Consider the following 21,689-nt stretch of genomic DNA (forward strand, 5'->3'; position numbering starts at 1 on the left):
TCGGCATGGAAAACTTGGTGATGTCATCCATCGAAGAAAAATCCTGTCTGCATTTCCTGAAATGACCGTGACCTGGCAGCAGGACGTGTTGTTCCCAAAGGGACAGGAAACCCGCACCAAAGGCATGCTTGGAACGCCCGCCGCGGGACGGGACCATGGGGCTGCTCCCAGTCCTGCTGTTGCGACAGCCCGGCTCCACCGCACGGCCCGAGGAGAAAGTCTGCACCCCGCTAATGTCCCACCTCCGGAGCTGCTTTCTCCTGCTCCCTGCGAGTCGGGGCCAGGCGTGCTGCGGTGACAGATGACAAATGCAAACCCCCGGGCCGTCCGGCACCTGATTTCCGAGCAGTGCTTGCTGGATCATCACCGTCACCGGGCTCTGGCCACTCATCCTGCGCTTTGTCATGGGAAGACCCCACAAAAATCCGCCTGGGGAGCGTTAACTTTGTGCCCTCTCGCTTCAGAAATGACGAGAGCAGGAGCAGCTTTTCATGCTTCTACTGCGACTGCGTAACTTTCTGGGTGATTCTGATGCAGTTTAGGGATTTTCATCGAATCACAGAATATCCCAAGCTGGAGGGACCCACAGGGATCCCCCAGCCCAGCCCCTGTCCCTGCCCAGACCCCCAGCAGCCCCACCCTGGGCATCCCTGGCAGCGCTGTCCAAAGGCTCCTGGAGCTCTGGCAGCCTCGGGGCCGTGCCCATTCCCTGGGCAGCCTGGGCAGTGCCAGCACCCTCTGGGGGAAGAACCTTTCCCTGAGCTCAGCCTGAGCTGCCCTGGCCCAGCCCCAGCCGTGCCCTGGCTGCTGTCCCTGTCCCAGAGCAGAGATCGGAGCTGCCCCGCGGGAGGAGCTGCAGCCCCAGCGAGGTGTGACCTTAGTATCGCCTTCTCTGGGCTGAACCAACCCAGTGCCCTCAGTCACTCCTCCCTTGGCCCCTCCGGACCGTCCCCAAGCCCGTGTCCGTCCTGTGGACGCTCTGCCGGGCTCCCCGCAGCACGAAGCCCCCACGGCACAGCCCTGCCCAGCCCTGCCGCTGCCCGCAGGCGCGCCCGGTGCCAGCGGCCCGGGGGAAACCGACACGGCCCCGAACCGCGCACTGCGCATGCTCGGCTCAGCCGAGCCGGTCAACGGGTCTGACAGCGCCGTAGAACAAACCAATCCCTGCCGGGTGACGGATGACTGGCAGGGCCGACAGCCAATCTCAGTGTGTACAGGCACGTGCCCTCCGCCCCCAGGTTGGCGTGAGCACCTGCCAATCACATAGCGAGGAGGCTGATTGGCAGGAGACTGCGCCTATCAAACGGAGCTGCGTCACGCCTGGGCGCAGTTAAACCAACAGTCCATGCAGGAACCTAGGCCCCGCCCGCTGCGCTCGCGCCTGTCTCCACCTATGAGCGACTGTCTTTCCTGACGGGCGTGCACCTCACCCTACCAGCGGGCGCCGCGCGGCCGCGCCCCCGGAGGCGGGCGCTGGGCGGTGCCCGGCGGCGGGCGCGGCCCGGGCGGGGTCGGAGCGATGGCGGAGAGCGACTGGGACACGGTCACGGTGCTGCGCAAGAAGGGCCCGAGCGCGGCCCAGGCCAAGTCCAAGCAGGTCAGCCGGGGACGCGGTGGGGGGCCGGCTGCGGGGCCGGGCAGGCGGCGGGCCTGGGCTCGGCGTGGTCGAGGCCACCGCTGTGAGTAGCGCCGTGCTCACCGCGCACCTCCGCTCTTTCCCCAGGCGATCTTGGCGGCCCAGCGGCGCGGGGAGGACGTGGAAACTTCCAAGAAGTGTGAGTATCCCGCGAGGGGGGCCTGGTCCGGTCTGGGGCGGCTGCCTGGGACGGGGAGAGGAGGCAGGCGGCGGCACCGCCCGGCTGAGCCAGCGATCCCGAACTGGGCCGGAACGTGCAGCCCGGGAAGCCGCCGGGATGACGCTCCTGGAGCTGCCCCCTAGCTTCTGGTTGCCCAGGGCAGAGATCTGCCCGGTTCCTGCAGAGATCTTGGAAGAGCTTTTGTGATCACAAAACTTAAGTTCCCCGTTTTGGCAGCTTATTTCTTTTGCGAATTCGAGTGGCTGCCGATCTTCCTATGGCCCTGCTCTTTAAAAATTCGTTGTTTCTTCTCTGATGTAATTTGCCGGGTTCTCTCACTGTAGGGAGGCTATTCTGATGTTTGGAAATAGATGATCCTTGAAGAAGGTTAATCAGCTTTATTGGGACATTGAATGCCAGAGACAAATGTGAGAGAAAGGATTCAAACTAGAGCTTAAATACTATATCTAACATGAGAGAAAACAATGTTTTTGAAGCTGTCTTTTAGCAAAGCTCATTACAATTAGACTCCACTTATCACAGATGTCAGAAAATTGCTTAAAAGCTACTTACTTGGGGTACCTCCTACTGAGCAACCACAATTCAAGTTCAAGTATTGACCCCTCTGTGCTGCAGCACAAATATGTGTCTGCAGTAAAGTTAGAGCATTAAATCCCCAATGAAAAACAAGACTTGCCCTGTCTGGAGGGAAGTTCAGGTGTGAAGTAGGGGAAGGGAAGGGCTCTGCATGGCTAGGTGTGCACAGCACTATGAACAGGGCTGAGGTCATGTTCCCTGGTGGGCAGGAGAATTGGGTGAGATCAGTGGTTATATTGGTATGTTGAAATCCTGACAGCGCCCTGGGATCCTGGGCAGCTGAGGGCTTAGAAAAAGTCCTTTGGTATTTTGTGGCACAGCTCTGAGCCTTATTTTGTTTGTCCTTGGTTGTTTTTTTGTTCTTGCTTGGAACGACAGGGGCAGCAGGCCAGAACAAACAACACTTCATTACAAAGAACACAGCCAAGCTTGACCGTGAAACAGAGGAGCTGCATCATGATAGAGTTTCCCTGGAGGTGGGCAAAGTGATCCAGCAGGGCCGACAGAGCAAGGGCCTCACGCAGAAGGACTTGGCCACGGTGAGTGGAGCACCTCCAGGTGAGGGTGGGCACCTTTCCTGCTCCCTCATGGGCAGCTGCAGCAGGAGGGTGTCAAGGGCTGGAAGTTTGAGGAATGCAATATCACTGGTGTCTGATGTCCTGGCAGCTTCAGTTGTCTGGGAAAAGTTTTGAGGTTTGTCTGTGCAGCCCTTGAGCCCCAGGCTGGAGGCAGAGCATGTCTGTGGCTGCTGAGCTGGTGGGAGGCTGCTCCCTGCTTCCTCCCAGCAGCTCACACCAACCCTAGAGGTTTGTGCCATCTGGGCTGAGCAGTGTTAGCAACTCCCTTCTGTCTGAAGGAGCAGCAATCCCTGGTGGTCCTGTTCCTCCTGAGAAGGGGGAAGGTCAAAGTCCCTTCAGGATGGATGTCATCAGCACTGGGACACTTCAGGGAGGCGGGGGATGCAGTCAGCCTGGGAGCAGCACTTTGTCATCTGTCCTGGCAAAATGAGGGGCTGTTCCTTATCTGTGTGAGTCCTGGGGAGCTGCTGCTGAGCATTGCTGTGTTTGAGACTCATCCTCTCTTTTCAGAAAATCAATGAAAAACCACAAGTTATCGCTGACTACGAATCAGGACGAGCGATCCCCAATAACCAGGTCATGGGCAAGATTGAAAGAGCCATTGGTGAGTTAAGGGAGACTTCAGAAATAATGCCAGTGCTTGGAGAGGTGGTTTGGGGGCAAGTATTTATCTTTTTCCTGTGAGGAATGTTGGTGGCTGCAGTTTATCATGGGTGTGGTGCCACTAAGTCATGTTCTGATAAAACTTGGATCTGCTGACTGAACCAGAACTGGGAGCTCTTGATCTTTGTCTGCAACTTCATGCCTGTGGCTGTGCCCTGGGGACCATCCCTCTGTGCTTGCCCCCAAAACCTATGAGATGCTGAGACCCATGGAAGCCTGATTGCACTTGTAGAAGGGTTTTGTGTTGGTTTTACTCTCCTGGGCTGGTTCAGATCCCATCTGATTGGTTTTTGTTTGAAGTTGGTCTGGTGCTCCTAGAAACTAAAGTAGGACTCTCCTGAACTCTGGTTCCCGTGCTCTCTTTCTGGATGTTCTCTTCCTTAAGGCTGAATTTGGTGGAAATAAAATTTATTGGGTGAATGATTGAATGCTGATGGTGGTGGTCTCCTTTGTCTTATTCCAGGCCTCAAACTGCGTGGAAAGGATATTGGAAAACCACTAGAAACTGGCCCCAAAGGAAAATGACAACAAAGCCTCGAAATCAGCTTGCTCAGACTGATCTGATTCTCCTCAACCACTCTGCATATTGCCAAGCTGAACAAGAGGGTTTCAGACTTGCTTTGGGGGGAAATCTGCTGAATCTATACCTGCTGTAAAAAGGCAACCTTAAAGAAGCAATTTTCCTGATGTTTGTTTTTCCTTGCTCCTTTTCAGAGATTGAGACTCTAAACCCCAAGAAAAAACCCAACCCTGCCTCTGATTGGCCAGAAAACATGTACATTGTGGTGTTAGCAGCAGATGTTAAGGCAATTAGGGTGGTCTGAAATGTGAGCATTTAATTGAAACAATTTGGGGGATGGGTGAGATATATTATATATAAATAATTTGGGAGAGTTGGGGCTTGATCAGAAATGATGACTCAGTCACTGTATCTCAATGAGTTTGGTTTGTTCTTTCCAGCCTGTTTTAAAGAGATCTATAATAAAGTTTGATACCCTTCAGTTGCCCAGGTGAGCTGCTGCATGTGACCAGCTGGTAGTAAATGTTGTGGCTGGGTGTGACTGGAGCTGCATCACCTCTTCCTTCTGGGATTGTAATTAAAGGGACACCTGGGGTGCCTGGGATGAGGGCCAGCACTGTCACAGCCTTCCTGGCTGTGTCATCTCTCCCTGCGTCGGGGATGGTGCAGCTTGGCCAGCAGCCTGGGTCTGCAATCAGTGCTGTGGAGGCAAGGGGAGGCTGTGGGGTTCTGCAGAGCCAGGCAGGTGCAGAGACATCAGCTAAAGCCTGAGCCCTCCTTGCCCTTCCCCAGCTCTCAGCTCTCTTGGGCCCTCATTTCTGCAAGCAGGACAGGGCTGTGGGGATGGTGCGTGGCATGACTGAGGCATCCCCTAAGCAGGACACGGCTGGGTGAGAGGGAGATGAGCTGTGGTCACAAATCTGGGACAGCAGCATGTCCCTCCAGGTGTACTTGGGGGCTGGGGGTAGCAGGATACTCCTTGTTGTGCAGGGGCTGAACTGGGCTGTGTGTGATGCTGTGTTTGGAGTTCACAGTGTTAAGGTGTGAAAGCTGGGGGTGAGGGAGAGGTCCTGGGCTCGGGTGCACTGGGTGCAGCGCGGGGGTCTGGGCCCTGAGTCCAGCCTGCACCTCAGCCTGCACTGGGTTTCCTAGTGATGTTTATCGAGTGCATTCACAAGGTCTGTGGGCAGCAGGTGGGCACCTATACAGCAGAGTGGGAGCTACCTGCTGCCCTCAGGGGTGCTGTGTGATGCCCCTCTCTGCCCTCCCACCCACCACTCACCCTCCCCAAAACTAGCAGAAGCACTGAGCTTCCTCCCCCTGGGGTCTCTGTGCTCTGGGAGCTCTTGTGCTTTGTCTTGGGCATGGGAAGTGGCTCACACCCTCTGCAGCACCCACTGCTCTTCCCAGCTCTGGGGGCCAGGACCCCACACTTCACTCCCCCTTCCATGGGGGAAGAACCCTGTTTGGATGAGGACAGCCACTGTGAGAACTCCCACTCGTGCTCCCTGCCGAAGCACAGGCACATTGCTGTGTCTTGAAAGCAAAAAGTTCATGTTACAAACAACACAAATGCATTTTCCGAGCACTTGGAGGTAGTGATGACAGCGGTGTGTCCCTGGGCGGGGCAGGCTCCCCGGGTCGCCAGCTCCCCGGTGCCGGGGCAGGGAGCAGGCAGCTGATGGAGTGTGGGTTCCTGTCGAGGGGTGGTCTGCCCGGGGGCAGAGCAGGCAATTCCTGCTGCTGGCTGCTAATTTCAAGACTCATCCCCCTCCCGTGGAGATATAATGACCTTGTCCTGCAAAGAAAGGTGAGTGGGAATTGGTGACAAATGGGGATTGTCTGCTGTGAAACACCAGGATTTCTTCAAGGCTGCAGCAAGGACAACCTGACCCTGGTAGAGGCACCCATGACCCTGGCAGAGGCACCAAACCCCCAGTGTGCCCAGGGGGCTCCACATCTCTTGCTGGAGACCACGATGGGGCTGGTGGCTCTGCTGCAGATCCAAGGAACCTGCAACTTAAGCCACCTTGCACTAAATTGAGTGCTGGCTGAGTGAGGATGAGCCAGGTTTGCCAGACCCCCTTCCCACTAGACTCTGGGGTGGGAGCACTCTCAGCTCTTTCTGGAGCAGCTGCCTGATGGCAGCAGCACTTTTAGGTCAGTCCTGCAGCTCGGGGTCACTTGTTTATCAACAAGCAGATAAGAGGCAGAGCCCTTTGCACCTCCCTGTCGCGTTGGCAGAAGGCAGGGTCAGGGAGAGCCTGCTGGCATTTGCTGAGCTTTTAGGAAATCGCTGTTTTAGCACAGCTGGAGTAATCAGGGAAGTCCTTCACCCTGTCCTTACATCTCGGAAGGTGATATTGTCGAAGCCCTGGGAACTATTATTCTCTGTCGGTGTCCTGCTCGCCAGCCTTCGCTGTTTCAGCCAGTACCAGCCCCCAGCAGCAACCAGCGCCACTATGACGAGGACCAGGAGCACACTGAGAGCCACCTCCGCCACGAAACTGCCGGAGGACTTCTCTGCAGGGGGAGAAATGCTCTCAGGCTCGACCCACTGCCCAGAGAACTGCCTCCAGCCTCAGCCCAGCACCCTGGGCAGCTCTGGGTTGACCTTTCACAGCCAGAACTGCACACACCCCCCCGCCCCCCGCTTCTCCGCACCTTCCACTGGACTCTCCGGGCTGGAATGGCAGCCCACGCTGGTGCGGTACATTATGTCATCCAGTGCCACCGTCCCTTCCATCGGCCACCTCCGTGTGGTGATCTCAAAGCTGATCTGCGGGGGAAGGTGGGGTCTGGGGGGCTGATGCACCCCCGGAGACACCCTGCACCCCAGGGTGGCCCCACTTACCTGGAACTCACTGGGGCTCTGCACCGGCACCACGGCGCCCTGCCAGCCCCGGCTGCGGTGCCCCGCCACGCTCCACACCGTGCGCCGCCCCGCCGCGCCGTGCAGCGTCACCCGCAGCTCCCCGCTGGCTGCAAGAAGGGGGCACAGGCGTCCTGGCATTACCAGCTGCCCCGAGCCCACAAGAGCCACCGAGCCCTCCCATCCACGCCATCCTCTGCTGGGATGGTAGCACCCAGAGGAAATGGGCCGTCGCCTCTGCCCAGCTGGAATTGAAGCAGAGTGTCCGCGGTCCACAGGTGGGGAGGACTGAGGCCCCCACTCCCATGGAGCCAGGGAGGCCCAGGGACCCATGGACCCCTCCTCCCTGCCCCTGCAGTGCTCACAAAGGTGCTCCGGGACGTCCATGTGGTACCAGAAGCGCAGGCAGGAGTCGGTGGCTGCGGGCAGGGGTGGGCCCTCCAGCAGGGCGCTGGTGCCCCCGGCACCCAGCACGCTGGTGTCGAAGTGCATGTAGTGACCTGGGCAGGCAGGGACAGAGCGCAGGGTGTCCCCCAGTCCTGCACCCATTTGTCCCACCCCACTTGTCCCACTCTTCCCCCAAACGCCCAGAGTGATGCCTGGAGGACAACACAAATCAGCCCTATACCTCACTGCCCTTGGGGCTGAGCTGCCCCTCCCAGGTGAAGAGGGGACAGGGATGCTGTGGGGCCAGGCCACACAAGGTGTACTGGACTGACCCCGTCCACCCCCAGCTCTTCTTCCTCACTCTGTCCATGCCAGGGTTCCCAGGCAGGGATGGGTATTTCCTACCGTTCCTTGTACCCAGGGTGTGATCCTGCTCAGGGCCAGGGTACTTGGCCAGGGTGATCCCACTCTTCCAGCCCCAGGCAAAGCTGTGCAAGCGGGGGTCCGAGGGGCTGCTCCAGCCACAAGTGTCCTGCTCGAAGTCACAGGATGCTGGGAGGAAAGCAGGGCTGTGAGACACGCAGTGCTACCTGGCAGGAGATGGGGCACCTGGGTGGTACACACCACCCCCAGCTTTGGGCCAGGCCAAGCTCAGGGCAGGAACAGGTCTGTCCCTATCCCCATGGCTTACATGCCCCCACAGGATGTCCCACCCCTCTCCCCCGATCCATAGTGCCTCTGTGGGGTGGGGTCTCACCTGGCTCGGGGCAGGCTCCCTCCGACACATGCAGGTCGTCCAGTGCGATGTATCCGTGGTCACCCCCAGCTCCCACTGCCTCAAACACCACCTGAGCAGGGTGACATGCTGAGGCTGGCAGCCTCCATGCACGCCTCATCACCTCCAGCTGTCCCCAGCACCCTGCCCTGTCTCACCTGCCAGTCACCATCGGGCTGGATGGTGACATGGCTGCGGTGCCAGTTGCTCCCTTCCATGGTGCTCACGCTCAGAACCTTCCTCCTCACCCCGCTCTGCTCCACGAACACCCTGAGGGAGCCTGCCCAGGGCACCCAACATGGAGCAGGTGCCCAGGGCTGTGCTGTGTGGGGCCCCCACCCATCTGGAGGTGTCCTCAGGGGTCTGAGGGCAGGTGGTGCTCACCTGGGGTCCCAGCGCTCAGCTGGTACCAGAAGGCCAGGCACTGGGCAGACACGGAGGGCTGGTAGGGCTGGGAGGTGAGGGCAGCCGTGTGCCCTGCAGGCAGGGAGACCCTGCCCGTGTTCACCACCATGTAATAGCCTGGAGGAGAGAAGCCCCTGTGCTGCGACCCCTGCCCAGCCCTGCTGGGGAGCTCTAGGGGACAATTTGGGCTGAGTTTCTCCCCAGGTCAAGGAGTCTCTCCAGAATTAGGGAGCCCTGGGGCTGGTAGACTGCATTTTGGGAGTTCCAGGGTTGGGAAGCCCTGTGCAGTATTGTCTTCTCATCCTGGGGAAGGCAGGGAGGGTAGGGCAGGCATGACACAGGGAGAGCAGGCAAGGCTGGCGTGGGGTACAGATAGGACACTCAGAGCAGGCAGGGGGGACACTCAGTGCAGCAGGGAAGCACCAGAGCTGCCACGGCCCTGTACCTGCGGCGGTGCCGGTGGTGTGATCGGCCACAGGGCCAACGGTGGCGCCGGTGCCGTTGCTCTGTCGCTGCCATGTGCCCTTTCCGCTGGCTGCCAGCCCACAGCCCTCCACCTCGAAGGAGCAGTAGAGCTTGGCCCCACAGGGTCCCGCTGTCTGCGTGATGTCGTCCAGCCCCACGTCCCCCAGGAAACCGTCATGCAGCACCTCGAAAGCCACCTGCCCCCAGGCAGCAGGGTCAGACACCCTGTGCCTGGCTGGTGCCAGGGACATGGGGGGCCGCTCCTCACCTGGTACCGCTGCTGGCCCGTGGAGGGCAGTGTTGCCCATGCCCGGTGCCAGAGGCTGCCCTGGGTTCCGCGGCGGGTCCACAGCACCACCTCCTCCCCTCCCTCTGGCCGCAGCTTGAGGTTCAGGGTACCTGGGCAGGGGGGGGCATGGCGGCAGCCATCCCACAGCCCTTGGGGTCCCGACTGTCCTCAGAGTGGAGGCAGGCTGGGGCAGCCCTGGGAGGATGCTATGGGGCACGTACCAATTTGTGGTCCGGCCAGGCGGTACCAGAAGGAGAGACAGCGTGGGGCAGCAGCCGGCTCCTGGAGGGAGCTGAGGAGCTGGGCCCGCTGTCCATGGCTCCAGGGCACAGAGGAGTCCACGGACAAGAAGTAGCCTGAATGTTGGGGACAGCAGATGTGGAGGGGTAATGATGTGAGTGTTCTGCATCACCCACAGCCCAGATCTGGGTGCTGCCAGCCTGCAATTGGTGAGCTTGCTCCATAGGCATGGGGCTGCTGGGAGTGTACAAGGCATGTCTTGGCCCTGGGGATTGAAGGCTATGGGATGCCCTGGGCTCGTGGGTTCCCTGAAAGAGCAACCAGCCCCTTACCTGAGCCGGTGGTGTGGTCAGAGCCCTGTCCCTGGCCTGTGCTGTGGACCCATTTGAAGTCACTGGACAGATCCTGGTACCAGCCACACATGCCCCTCTCAAAGTTGCAGGACAGCTCTGGCCAGAGAGAGGTGACAGTACAGAGGTGGAAAGGAGTAAGGCATCACATAAACAAATAGGTCCCCCAAACGTCCCTTTCCCCCGCTCGCCTGCCCCACTCCCCACGTTTACCCCACGCAGGGGTCCCAGGCAAGGCAGGATATGTGCTTGGCCCTGGCCTCGGCCTTGGGCACCATGGTCCTGCTCTTGGACAGAGTGACAGCCAGCAGGCAGCCCCCACGGAAAGGGTGTGGTGTTACCCTCCCTGCCCACGCACTCCTGGACATACCTGCAGCTGTGGGTGACACCACATCGAGGTAGCACTGCTCGAATGTCACATTGACAACACTGACACTCCCTGAGCCCTGGAGATCCACCAGTGCCAGCAGCTCGACCTGGGGGCAGCAGCCATGAGCCTGGGGTGCCTGGCAGCACTGGCATTGTCCCACTGAAAGCCCCCCAGGCTGGTCCCTGTGCATCCAGCACACCTGAAAGGGCCGGCTTCTCTGTCCCAGAGGGACACGGACACGATCCCCAGTTGTGCTGCCAGGACGTTGTGTCTGCCAGAGCAGCTGGGTGGTGCCAGTGGTGTGATCTGCGACACTGATGGCAAGGAAGCCTGGAACAAGAGGTGGTGCAGAGGCTGTGGTCACCCAAAATCCCTGGCCGCCCTGTGGGAGCCCTCCATGGCACCAGCCCAGGGTCAAGGGGTGCAGGGACATGGACAGGGACACAGACACCCCACCTCCAGGATGATGGGATGGGGCAAAGCAGAGTTGGGAGAGGCAGTAAAGGCAGGTGGGGGGTCTGGGAGCAGGAAGCAGGCAGGGCACCGTGGGGGTGGGCAGGAGGTTACCTTGAGGGTCACTGTGGATGTGGTAGTTCATCTCCATGGTGCAGGCAGGGCCAGAGGGGCCCAGCAGAGGCGATCGTGCCTTTGCAGGACCCACCATCTGTCCTTCTCCTGTCTGGAGGGCTAGGAAAGTCCCTGGGCACAGAAACACTCTGTGAGGTGAGGACTGGGGTCCCACATTGCTGGTAAAACCTCCAGCCCAGCATCCTGCCTGGGCATCATCCCCCATTGTGCAGTGGCACCCAATGGGAGTCCTTGCTCTGGGGGCTCCCGTGGTGCTGAGCACTGGAGAGCATTGCCTGGGTGGTGAGAACAGTCTCACCTGTGAGGAAGATGTCAGATTCAGTGGCCTTCTGCAGACCCCAGCGCAGCCGCCCCACACTGACATCGTGCCAGCCTCCAGCCCCTGACTCGAAGGTTGTTGTCCCTGCAAAGTCAAAGAATCCCAGAATGGTTTGGGTTCAAAGGACCTTAAAGCTCACCTCATTCCACCCCTCTGCCATGGGCAGGGACACCTTCTACTACCCCAGGGTGCTCCAAGATCTGTCCAACCAGTCTTGCACACTTCCAGGGATGGGGCAGCCACAGCTGCTCTGGGCAACCCAAAACTCCGGGCTCAGTCTTGCCACGCCATTGTTGTCCCAGGGGCTGTGCAGGCACGCACGTGTCCCAGCCATGCCAGCCCAGGAGTGCCTGGTCCCCTCCACTGCTGGGGCAGTGGTGCAGGTGCCTGCTTTGGCTCTCACCACAGCGCTTCTCGTCGGAGCCGTCAGCGCAGGTGTCGGCGAAGTCGCAGGCCAGCTCTGCGGCAATGCAGTCCCCACTGTCACAGGCCACCTCGTCTGCTGCACAGGGGCTGGCAGGAGCCTGGCTTGGCAGTGTGACCAGAGGCTTCTCTGATGGTGAAACACCCCAGATGGAGAGCAGTGGTGAAAGGGCCCAGCAACAGCATCAGTGTCAGCCCCTCGAACCACTGTCCCACATCCCCAGGCATCTTCCTGGCTCTCCATTTCCATCCCATCCCGTCCCAGCCCAGCTTAGTTGCCACCAGCTGAAGGGGACCCAGGACCTAGTAAGAGCTGCTTGTGTGACATGTTTTGACACAAAACATGGAGTGGTACAGCCCCAGGAAAAAGACACCAGTGCCCCAGGGCAAGTATTTGCTGTCCTGCACCCAGGATGGTCCCTGTGACCAGCAGAGGGAAAGGCAGTCCATGTCTGTCCTTTGGGCGTGGTGCCATGGGTAAAGACACCTGGGAGAGCTGCCAACACTGGAGCAGGGCGAGGGACACTGCCCACCAGCTCACCCTGCTCCTTCACACAGCCCTGAGACAGGATCAGGTCATCGATAGCCACGGTCCCCCCGCTGCCAGCCACCCCCTCGATCAGCACCTGCAGGAAAGCACCAGGTCAGACACATCAGCAAGGGGTCCTGCATGATATGGGGGGGATTAGGGTGACACCAGGGAGCCATGGGATGGGGGGAGCCAGAACCTGTCATGGACTGACTCACGTTTTCCTCAGAAAGGGACTCAGTGGGAGCAGGGGCAATGCTGTGGCTGACAGGGGCGCACAGTGTGAGCTGGCATGGCCACAGCGGGCTTGGGGGGTGGTGCTGCCCCTGTACACAGCTGTGGTCCCAGACCCCAGGGGGAGCCCAGCTCCCCCCAGCACAGCAGCAGCCCACCTTGAAGGGATTCGCCACATTGAAGTCCACTCTCTCCCGGACCCAGCAGCTGCCCAGGTCTCCTGTCCTTTCCCTCATCAGGTGCTTGGTAGAGTTGGTCACATAGGAGATGCTGAGGTTGCTGGTGGCTGAGCCATGGAGGTGGCAGTACAGTACGAGCTGGGGATTGGGAGGAGGGGGAGCCCTTAGGGCAGGGGCACACAGCCCCCTGCATCCCACAGAGGGGCTATGAGGAGCTCAGAGCTCCCAATGGACAGCAGAGATGTCACCAAACCACCCCCAAAACCCTGATGCCCATCCCCAGCAAGGGCCAACCACAGCCCAACCCTGCATGAGGGTCCCCAGAGTTGGGAACCCCATCTCCTGTCACCACTATGCCCACATGAGCTGTGACATGAGGTCCCAGCTGTGACTCACAGAACAGGAGTTGGTGGCTTGGAAGGTGGGGCTGCTGAGCTGAGCTGTGCCACCAGCCACCAGTGCAGCGGAGTCACTGCTCACATGGAGGAAAAAACCTGCAGGAGATGCTGGGGCTGAGTGGAGCCAGGCAGATGTGTGGGTGCAGGACACCGCTGTCCTGGCACAGCCTTGAGCAGAGCCCTGGCATGTGTCACCCCAGGGCACGTCCACCTGCAGGGCGGCTCCCCTGGGGCACTGGTGCCCTGCCACGTACCAGCCCTGCTGTTGTTGCTGTGGTCCCGAGTGGGAATGCTGTAGGAGGTGCCCAGGTTCAGGCTCGTGTTCCTGCCCCACACTGGTGGCCCGGCTGTCGTCTCCCAGCCACAGAGATTGTGGTCAAAGGAGCAGTGGGTGAAGTTCTCTGGGAGGAGAAGGGACAGTGGTGACCCAGAAACTGAGATCCCAGCCCTCTCTTGGACAGATAGTTCCCTGCAATGGGTTGAGCTGATGCCACCCCTCTGCAAACCCTCAGGGTCATTTTGCCCTTCTGGCATGGGGCAGAACTGGGTGGGCCCCTGCCAGCCCACAGCACAGCTTTGCCCCACCAAGGTGGACCCTCAGCCTATCCACAGGACTCCTCCCCGGGGCCAGGGGTGCTCACTGCACTGCGCCGTGTCCTCATCCGAGTTGTCCCCGCAGTCGTCGGTGCCGTCACAGAAACGATGCAGTGCCAGGCAGGAGCCGCCGTGGCAGTGGCTCTCCTGGGCCCCACAGGCCTGCTGCCCAACCTCTGGGGTGGGGGGACACATGTCAGTGAGTGGCTGGTCCCACAGGGACATGGTGAGCACTGCCACATCATTCCTTAGGGTGGCTCAAGGTACAGGTTTTCGCTGCCCATCTCATGCTCTATACAGGGCGTGGTGCCCCAAGACAATGGGAGCACCGAGCAATGGGAGAGCTCCCCTGGGTTTTGCACCCCACCCAGTTCCCCCAAGATCCCAGCTCACATCCCAGCAGATGTTGGAACTCACCTGGTAAGCCACAGTTCCTGAACATGATGTCATCGAGTGCCACCTCTGCCCCGCAGGCGGGTGGTTGTGTCAGGGAGAAGATGAGCTGCGATGGGAGGAGGAGGATGGCATGAGCTGCCCAGGCCAGGTCTCAGAACATTGCCCAGCTACTCTGTTCCCAGCTTATGGGGACAGTGCCCAGTTACCAAGATACCAACACTGTCTCACCTGGAACTGCTCCCTGATCCGTCCAGGGTAGGCAACCAGCTGACGCCAGCCCTCCCTGCTGCGCTCAGGGCTCTGCCACAGCTCCACCACCTCATCCCTGCGTGCCACGGCCAGGCGCAGCACCGGCCACTCTGTCTGGTTCTGCCCTGAGGGAAGCCCGAAAAGTGCCCTTGGTACAGGGCATCCAGGGGTACCCAAAGGAACGAATGGAGCCCTGCCAGCTCTGGGGGCTGGAATTGGGACCCCCCAGGTCCCACCAGCTCTGTGTGTGGAGTGTGGAAGAGGCAAACAGGATGGCAAAGACCCATCTCAAGGTGTCGGTGGTTCTGTCCCTGCCACAGGAGCAGATGGCCCCATCCCTCCCCACTGCCCAGTAGCAGATGCTGCCTGTGCCCACCTTGGGTACTCTCACAGCTCCCTGAGAGGTGATACCAGGTTTTGATCTCACACGTGGCAGCTGCTTCCCGCATCTCTGGTGACCTGAGCCAGGCTGTGGCCGTGGTCTTTGCTGGGGGGGACGTGGTGACCAAGAACCAACCTAGGGAGGGCAGAAAGCAGAGGGGGGGGGGGCTGCAGCCCCATGGGGTTCCACCAGAGCTGTGCCAGCACTACTCCTGCCCCTCCAAGGGTCTGCTCCCTCCCTGCACCCCAGGGGTGTTCTGGCAGGGGTGTTCTGGCACCCCAGCTCCAGTAGAGTGGTGCTGTGGGTGCCCAGAGCCTGCTCACCAAGCAGGTCCCACTTACCCAGGTCAGTGCCCACAGTGTGGTCTGAATGAGGCCCCATGCCCCACATGGCAAGGCTGGCCCGGCCTCGCACCCATCCATACGTCGAGGTGCCCACGTCCTGCCAGCCACAGTCACTGTCCTCAAAGTCACAGGTGAAGGGGGTGCCCAGCACAGCTGAGCCCCGTAGGTACCCTGAAGGTAGGCAGATGAGGGGTCAAGGCAGGTTTGGGGCCACTCTGGGGCCCCACACCTGTGCCTGCCCCAGGGAACTGCACTTATCCAGGGGGCTGCACCTACCCAGGGGACCTGTGGCCAGCTCAGGGCACCTGCACACAACCTGGGATCCTGCACCCACCTGGCGGACTCACCCGCACCCAGGCGACCTGTGTTCACCCTGGACACCTGCACAAGGGACCTGCCCCTACCCCGTGGATCTGCACCCACCCCGCGGTTCTGTACCAATCCTGGGGGACACTGCATTCATCTTGGGCACCAGCACCACCCCAGGGACCTGTACCCACAACACCCTCCACTACATAGCCTGCTCTCATCCCAGGAGCAGGGCCTGAGGGTGCGTCTAGGGGCCTGGGGAGTCTGAGCACCCACCACACTGGTTCTCATCCGAGCAGTCGCTACAGTCACAGATGAAGTTGCAGAGCTGCTCAGCCGCACTGCTGCAGCTGTTGACGACCACGGATCCACTGGGGAGAACGGTTCTGGCTGTGAGAGACACAATGGGGCTGAAAACCCACAGGGAACTAGGCACGGTGCCTGCAGCAGGTGATGGAGGGCACGTGTGACCTAAAGGTGACATTTGCCTGGGTGTTGTATTGTGTTTTTATTTTGCAGGTTTGTCCTTTTGGGGTTTTTTCTCCCCCTGTTTTAGAGGGACACAGACCTGCCTTTGTTATTCAATTGAGCCAGGTGTCTTATCTCTTCCCTACTTTTCTGCCGAGTTTCAAACCCCTTCCTCCCACTCCCACATCCAGCTGTTAACCCCTCCTGTCCCAAGCAGTTTTTTTCCCTTGTTTCCCTTGCCCTTGTGTTCCACCCACAGTTCTTACATTGTATCCTCCCTTGAGACCTGCCCCCCCTTTATAAGTTGTTGCTTGCCCCCAGCTCATTTCCTGGGACCCCGAGACTCGGGGAGTGTAACATCAAATAAAGGAACCCATACCACCCAGGCCCGTGATGCTGCTGTCCTTTGTCCACGCTGCACCTCCACTGGTAGCTGGAATTCTGTGGAGCCCCGGGAAAGGGGGACTGTCACCCCCCCACTGTCACCATCTAGCCGGGGTGTGCGACACCTGGGCACCTTGGTTTGGGACCCTGCTGGTACCGCAGGTACTGAGCTCTCAGTGGCATTTTCCCCTGGACGATCCCTGCCCCAGCACTGCCCTGGCACTCCACATCTCTCACACTGCCACATCCCACCGTAAGCCTCGGGGTGCCAGAGCCTGCCAGGGCATTGACTCTGCTGTGTCACATCCATGCTTCCAGTCCCTGCCCCCTTTTTGGAATAAACAAGAATATCTGGATGGTTTCTGCCCCATGCTGAACAAAGCCACTGGTGATCCCCAGCCTGGTGCTGTGGGCTCTGGCACCCACTCACCCTAGGAACCCCGGGCTGAATTCACCAGCAGAGCCCCGTGGGCTGGCCCAGTGCTGGGGCAAACTGCCGTGGAGGACCAGAGTGGGGCAGCCAGCACGGAGGCCCCTTCCCTCCAGCCACACAACCCCCACCCGTGTCGGCAGAGCTCACCCAGCAGCACTAGGAGGGCCAGCATTGCCTGCCTGCCTGCAGCCATCCCGGCCACCGCGACGGTAAAACGGAGCTGGAAGAGGCCACACTGTGAGTCCCGGGTCCCGGGCTGGAATGTGCTCCCCTGGACCTGCCTGCGTTGGACTTCAGCCCCGCTGTTATCAGCTCCCTGGCCAGGCAGCGGGTTTATGGCGCGGCTGCGCCGGCTGGGACAGCGCAGCGCGGTCCTGTCAGCAGCACCGGCGGCACCCCAGCAGCGAGCTGCAGCCAGGTGCCCGTGGAGACCTTCGGCTTTTCCCCCGAACCTCTCTTCTTCAGCCCGTTTTCCGTGCAGAACAGGACGGTGGGTGACACTCTGACTGGGACAGGGCATAGCCCAGTGGAATGTGTTGGTTTGGTGAGGGATGAGAACACTTCCTGCTGAGCCAGGGATGCTGCCAGCCCTGTGAGGGATGCTGGCACCTCTGCCAGGGATGTGGGGGCTCTCCTAGTCCCTGTGCATAAGGAGAGTGGGAGAGACTTCGGGTGCAGGATTGGCTGTGGGCTGCTGCACTCTGGCCAGAGAGAACAGCTGAGCTGGGAGTCTGCTGTATCTCCAATATTCCATTTTACCCGCTCTCTGGCAATGGGAAGTCATTTCCTCTTGTTTTGTCACTCCAAGTTCTTGTCCAAAGTCCCTCTCCAGCTTTCCTGGAGCCCCTTTAAACACTGGAAGGGGCTCTGAGGTCCCCGTGGAGCCTGGGGATTCCAAGATGCCATCAGGAGGAGCCAGCCTTCACCCTGCCTGCTCTGCTCCGGCTGGCAGGAGCATCTTAGCACCCAGCTCATGAATGCCATGGGGCGCAGGGGTGTTTTACCAATAGAGGGGCACAGCTCCAGGGCTACAACCAGGTCAGTCCTGGGGTAAATCACTTCTGGCAGAGCCCCAGTAAGGGCTGATGAGTCTGGAAGAAGCACAGTTTGGCAGCCAGAGCCCCACAGATCACCACCAGTGTTGCCTGGTGATGGCAACTACTGACCCCACTGGTTTCCCTACCTGGGCAGAGGAAGGGGCTGCTACCCCACAGGACCCCTCTCCCCTCTGCTGCCGCAGCCTTTGTGCCCTAAGAGGGGCCCCGTTGAGCAGATCCTTCCACTGAGCCAATGGCCTTGGAAGGCAGATTGCAGCAGGATTGCATCAGGGGCAGTAAAACACAGCCTCAGCTCCTCCTAGTGCCAGCCAGGCCCAGGGAGGACCAGCAGCTCCACATCCCCCAGTCCAGGCAAGCTGGAGAGCAGGAGCCCTGCCCAGGAACCTGGCAGCACCAAGCTGGTAACTGGCAAAGTAGCCTGGGGGCCACGGGCAGAGCCTCTCTCAGAGATGTGACCCCTCCCCTTTGCACTGGGGATGCTGGTGCTCCCAGTATGAGATGTGGGCATGCTGGAGCAGACTGGGTGATGATGATCACAGGATAGTACAGAATGGATGGCACAACAGGAGGTCACCCCATCCCACCCCTCTGCTCCACAAGGGTTCCCTGGAGGATGTGTCCAGATGCTTTTTGATCTCCACAGAAGGATATTCCCTGATGATGATGAGGGGACTGCACCTCCCACAAGGAGGTGCTGAGTTGAATGTGCCCAGCTTGGAGAAGGTGTAGGGGAATGTCATCCAGGTAAGCCCTGGCAGGAGGGTGCAGGGAGCCAACCCTTCAAGCAGGGAATGCCCCAGTAAGGACTGAGACAAGAACAAAGCAAGAACAGCAAATCCCACTTGAAAGAAAACCTTTTTTTTCCTGTGAGGGCTGTCAAAACCAGAGCAGACTCCCAGGCTGCTGGGAGGTTCAATTTGGGGAGATTCTCAAACCCCACCTGGTCACAGCTTCTAGCAGCCTAATTCTAGAACAGAATCATGGAACTCCCTGTGTTGGAAGGAACCCACAAGGACTATCGAGTCCAACTCCTGAGCCTGCACAGCACATCTCAGCAATCCCATCACAATGGACCCACTAAAGCTGGCTCTGCTAGGCCAGTGGATGGACAGGACATCCCAGAGGTGCCTCCAAGCCCCGCAATCCAGCAACTTGCAGGTTTGCAGCTGACTCTGTGTAACTTCTGGGTAACATTCCCCCCAGCACAGGGGAGAGCCACCTTGCAGGATAGAGGACGAGGCACAGCAGAGCCATGTTTTTGCCTGTGAAACTCACCCCCCTATTGTGAGCTTCCTTTGGCGTTTGTGCACAGGCTAACCTTTGGACACAGGGTACAGGCTGAGCTTCTGCAGGTTGAGCTGACCCTGCATGGCTCGGGACACAGAGGAAGGAGCCCACATCCCTGAAGGCACAAGGCAGAGGCAGCAGCAGGGAGCACACAGGGTCAGAGTCTGACAATGAAATGGGGCTGGGATTGGGCTGGGAGGGTCCTCCAGCCCCAGGCTCACGTGGGACAGCGACAGAACCAACCCAACCTGCACATCCTCCCTGGAGCTCTCCAGCCACTGAAGCCTCCAGCAGCTTTTCCCAGTCTCCCTCTACTGCTCCTCACTTGGAAGCACAAGCAGGGAGAATCCCTGGGAAATTCTGAGCTGGTCCTGGGTGGCTGGAGGGATGAAGTCAGGGAGGATGCTCTTCCTCAAGGTGTGACCACCTGCCAGAGTGGGAATGGGCATGTTCTTCCCAATCATGTTCCCAGGTAGCTCAGTTCCCTCCCCACAGGAGATACGGGTGGTCTCTCCCCCAGGCCCATCCTGCTTTCCCTCTCCCAGGCCTAGACATTGCTTTCCCCTCTCCTGCTTTAGCCCTTTCCAAGGCAAATCCCAATACGCTTCCTGCTGTTCCCACCCCAGACTCTGCCTGCTCCCATACCAGGCCCCCCTGAAGTGGGGGATAACCTGGGGGGTCCCTTCCACTGTCAACAGGCATAACCCAGAGCTGGGAAGGAGCAGCAGAGCCGTGAGCATGGCCACCAGAGCAGCTGTGCTCCTCCAACGACTTTAATTCTCACAGATACACGTGGATGAGCCCCTGGCACCAGGAGGCTGGGGCAGAGCAACCATTGGCTTCACCAGCTTTGCCATGTCAGGGAGGTGGGAGCACCTGGCACGGGGACAGTCCAGTGATAGTGGAGAACGGGCGAGTTCAACACAGAGGAAAATCAGGAGAGCCTGGAGCACGGCCGAGCATGGGGAGCCTGCTGCCACCACCCCGGTGCTGCACACAGCTGTGCCAGTTCTGGGCTGGCACCACAGACAGACGAGTCAGTACCCTTCATCTGCCCAGGTAATCTCATAGTCGGGATACTCTGCCTTCAGCTTCTCTGTGGTCACAGCGTGGTCAGCTCGTCCAAAGCCCTGCATAGGAAAAGAGGGTTCCCAAGGAGAGCTGCTGAGAACTTGCAGGGAAGCCTGGCAAATCCCCAGGGCAGCTCTGGCAGACCCCAGCAGCAGAGAGGCCACAGAGCCTGTGCCAGTCTTTCCTGACTCCAGCTGAGGCTGGTGTAGCACCCAGGCAAGACGACAGCGCCACCCCGAAGCTGGGAAAACTGTGTGCACTGTGGCCCAGGGACCAGCACCCTGCCCTAGTCCCAGCTGGGCTGTGCACTCAGCACCCAGCACAGCTGGTGCTGCAGCACAGCCCTGGGCTGGGGTCAGCATCCAGGGACCCAACATGATGTCCTCAAGAGTGCCTCCAGTCATCTTTACAAGGCCCCTACAGCACCCACCTGACACTCCTGCAGGAACACCCTCAGGACACACAAAGTGGAGACAGGGCTCCTGTGCAGCCCAATTCCCCCTGGCAGCACCCAGCGCTGGGTACAGCCACTGTACCCATGGGACCTCGGGGACTCTGGGTGTCTGGCAGCCCTACAGGCAGGTGCCGGGGGGTTCATGGGGTGACCCCGCTTTGGCCAAGCACTGCTCACCCGAAAGGGCTCTGCGAAGTCTCCCCTCCCTGGGGCACTCGGGAGAACGCCAGGAGCCCCGGGAGCGCCGCCCCGCTCACCCCTTCCACGAGGGGATGCGATGCCAACTCGGCCGCCGTCCGTGGGACCCGCCCCGCGAAGGGAAATGCCGCGTCCACGCGTGGGTTCCCCCGGCTCCTGCTTACCACCGAGTACCCGTAGACGTGGATCTTCCTCTCTTCAGGGCGATGCGACAGGCGGCCGCCGCCCAGGCACTCGCAGCTCAGGCCGTGCCGCGCCAGCTCCTCCGCGGTGCGCTCGAACAGGTCGGCTGCAGGGAGGGAGCGAGGGTGCCGCGGAGACCCCCGCCTCAGCCGCCGCCCCGCGGCGGGCCAGACGCCCGGCAACCCCCGCCCACTTCCCTGGGCCACAGCCCCGCCCCGCACTCCCGACGCCCCTCACCGTGGTACTCGGCCCAGCTGTGGCCTCGCACGACGTCCTTGGCGGGCGCGCCGGCCCCGTGCACCCGCACCAGCACGTACTTGAAGACACCGTCGCCATCGATCTGCACGTCCGGCACCCGCGACAGCGCCGAGCCCGCCATCGCTGCCGCCCGCGCGCCGTGCCCGCCTCCTCCGCCCGGCGTCCAACCAGCGCCCGCCTCCTCCGCCCGGCGTCCAACCAGCGCCCGCCTCCTCCGCCCGGCGTCCAACCAGCGCCCGGCTCCTGCCCGTGCTCCCGCCTCCTCCGCCCGGTGTCCAACCAGCGCCCGGCTCCTGCCCGTGCTCCCGCCTCCTCCGCCCGGCGTCCAACCAGCGCTCGCGGAGCCAGGCTCCGCCCTCAGCCGGCGCGGGGTCCCGCCGGGCAGCGGCTCTGGGGGTGGGCCCTGCCGCCGGTGCCGGTGGTGCGATCGACAGCGGGGAGCAGGGCCGGGCAGGGCGGCGCAGGCGCTCCGGTGACGGGCCTTGGCCACGACCCCGGCTCTGCCTCGCCTTCCCTGATCCCCGCCACGGTCACCCCTCACTGGCGATTACTCCCGACCCCGGTCAGAGCCCCCCGCCCGCACCCCGCGGATCCCCCTCCCCCGGCAGCGTCCAGGGACCCCCCCGCCCTGCCGCGCTCTGTGC

General features: G+C 60.6%; 3 protein-coding genes across 3 annotated transcripts; 1 reads left to right on the top strand and 2 right to left on the bottom strand.

Annotated features, from left to right (window-relative positions):
- Nucleotides 1–1,466: 1,466 nt before the first annotated feature.
- EDF1 (endothelial differentiation related factor 1) lies at nucleotides 1,467–4,648 on the top strand. Its single transcript, XM_084219631.1, has 5 exons — nucleotides 1,467–1,597; nucleotides 1,724–1,775; nucleotides 2,772–2,932; nucleotides 3,482–3,575; nucleotides 4,098–4,648. The coding sequence occupies exons 1-5, from the start codon at nucleotides 1,520–1,522 to the stop codon at nucleotides 4,157–4,159; spliced, it is 447 nt and encodes a 148-aa protein (XP_084075757.1). The 5' UTR covers nucleotides 1,467–1,519; the 3' UTR covers nucleotides 4,160–4,648.
- A 1,262-nt stretch (nucleotides 4,649–5,910) lies between these two features.
- Nucleotides 5,911–17,056, bottom strand: MAMDC4 (MAM domain containing 4; the record flags this gene model as incomplete). Its single annotated transcript, XM_084219847.1, has 30 exons — nucleotides 5,911–5,952; nucleotides 6,502–6,677; nucleotides 6,819–6,933; nucleotides 7,009–7,136; nucleotides 7,392–7,526; nucleotides 7,819–7,965; nucleotides 8,171–8,261; nucleotides 8,347–8,468; nucleotides 8,573–8,710; nucleotides 9,039–9,255; nucleotides 9,327–9,457; nucleotides 9,569–9,703; nucleotides 9,920–10,036; nucleotides 10,308–10,413; nucleotides 10,507–10,637; nucleotides 10,875–11,006; nucleotides 11,194–11,298; nucleotides 11,618–11,767; nucleotides 12,179–12,263; nucleotides 12,559–12,717; nucleotides 12,976–13,073; nucleotides 13,232–13,378; nucleotides 13,619–13,747; nucleotides 13,989–14,073; nucleotides 14,196–14,341; nucleotides 14,608–14,733; nucleotides 14,940–15,113; nucleotides 15,528–15,641; nucleotides 16,099–16,160; nucleotides 16,665–17,056. 30 exons carry the CDS (start codon nucleotides 17,054–17,056, stop codon nucleotides 5,911–5,913), a joined length of 4,035 nt encoding a protein of 1,344 aa, XP_084075973.1.
- A 2,588-nt stretch (nucleotides 17,057–19,644) lies between these two features.
- Nucleotides 19,645–21,560, bottom strand: PHPT1 (phosphohistidine phosphatase 1). The gene is made up of 3 exons (XM_084219451.1): nucleotides 21,025–21,560; nucleotides 20,769–20,893; nucleotides 19,645–20,011 (listed from the first exon to the last, which is right to left on the bottom strand). The coding sequence occupies exons 1-3, from the start codon at nucleotides 21,164–21,166 to the stop codon at nucleotides 19,919–19,921; spliced, it is 360 nt and encodes a 119-aa protein (XP_084075577.1). The 5' UTR covers nucleotides 21,167–21,560; the 3' UTR covers nucleotides 19,645–19,918.
- Nucleotides 21,561–21,689: the final 129 nt, after the last annotated feature.

The sequence above is a fragment of the Fringilla coelebs genome (genome assembly GCF_963513975.1).
Source record: "Fringilla coelebs genome assembly, chromosome: 21".
Taxonomy (NCBI): Eukaryota; Metazoa; Chordata; class Aves; order Passeriformes; family Fringillidae; genus Fringilla; species Fringilla coelebs.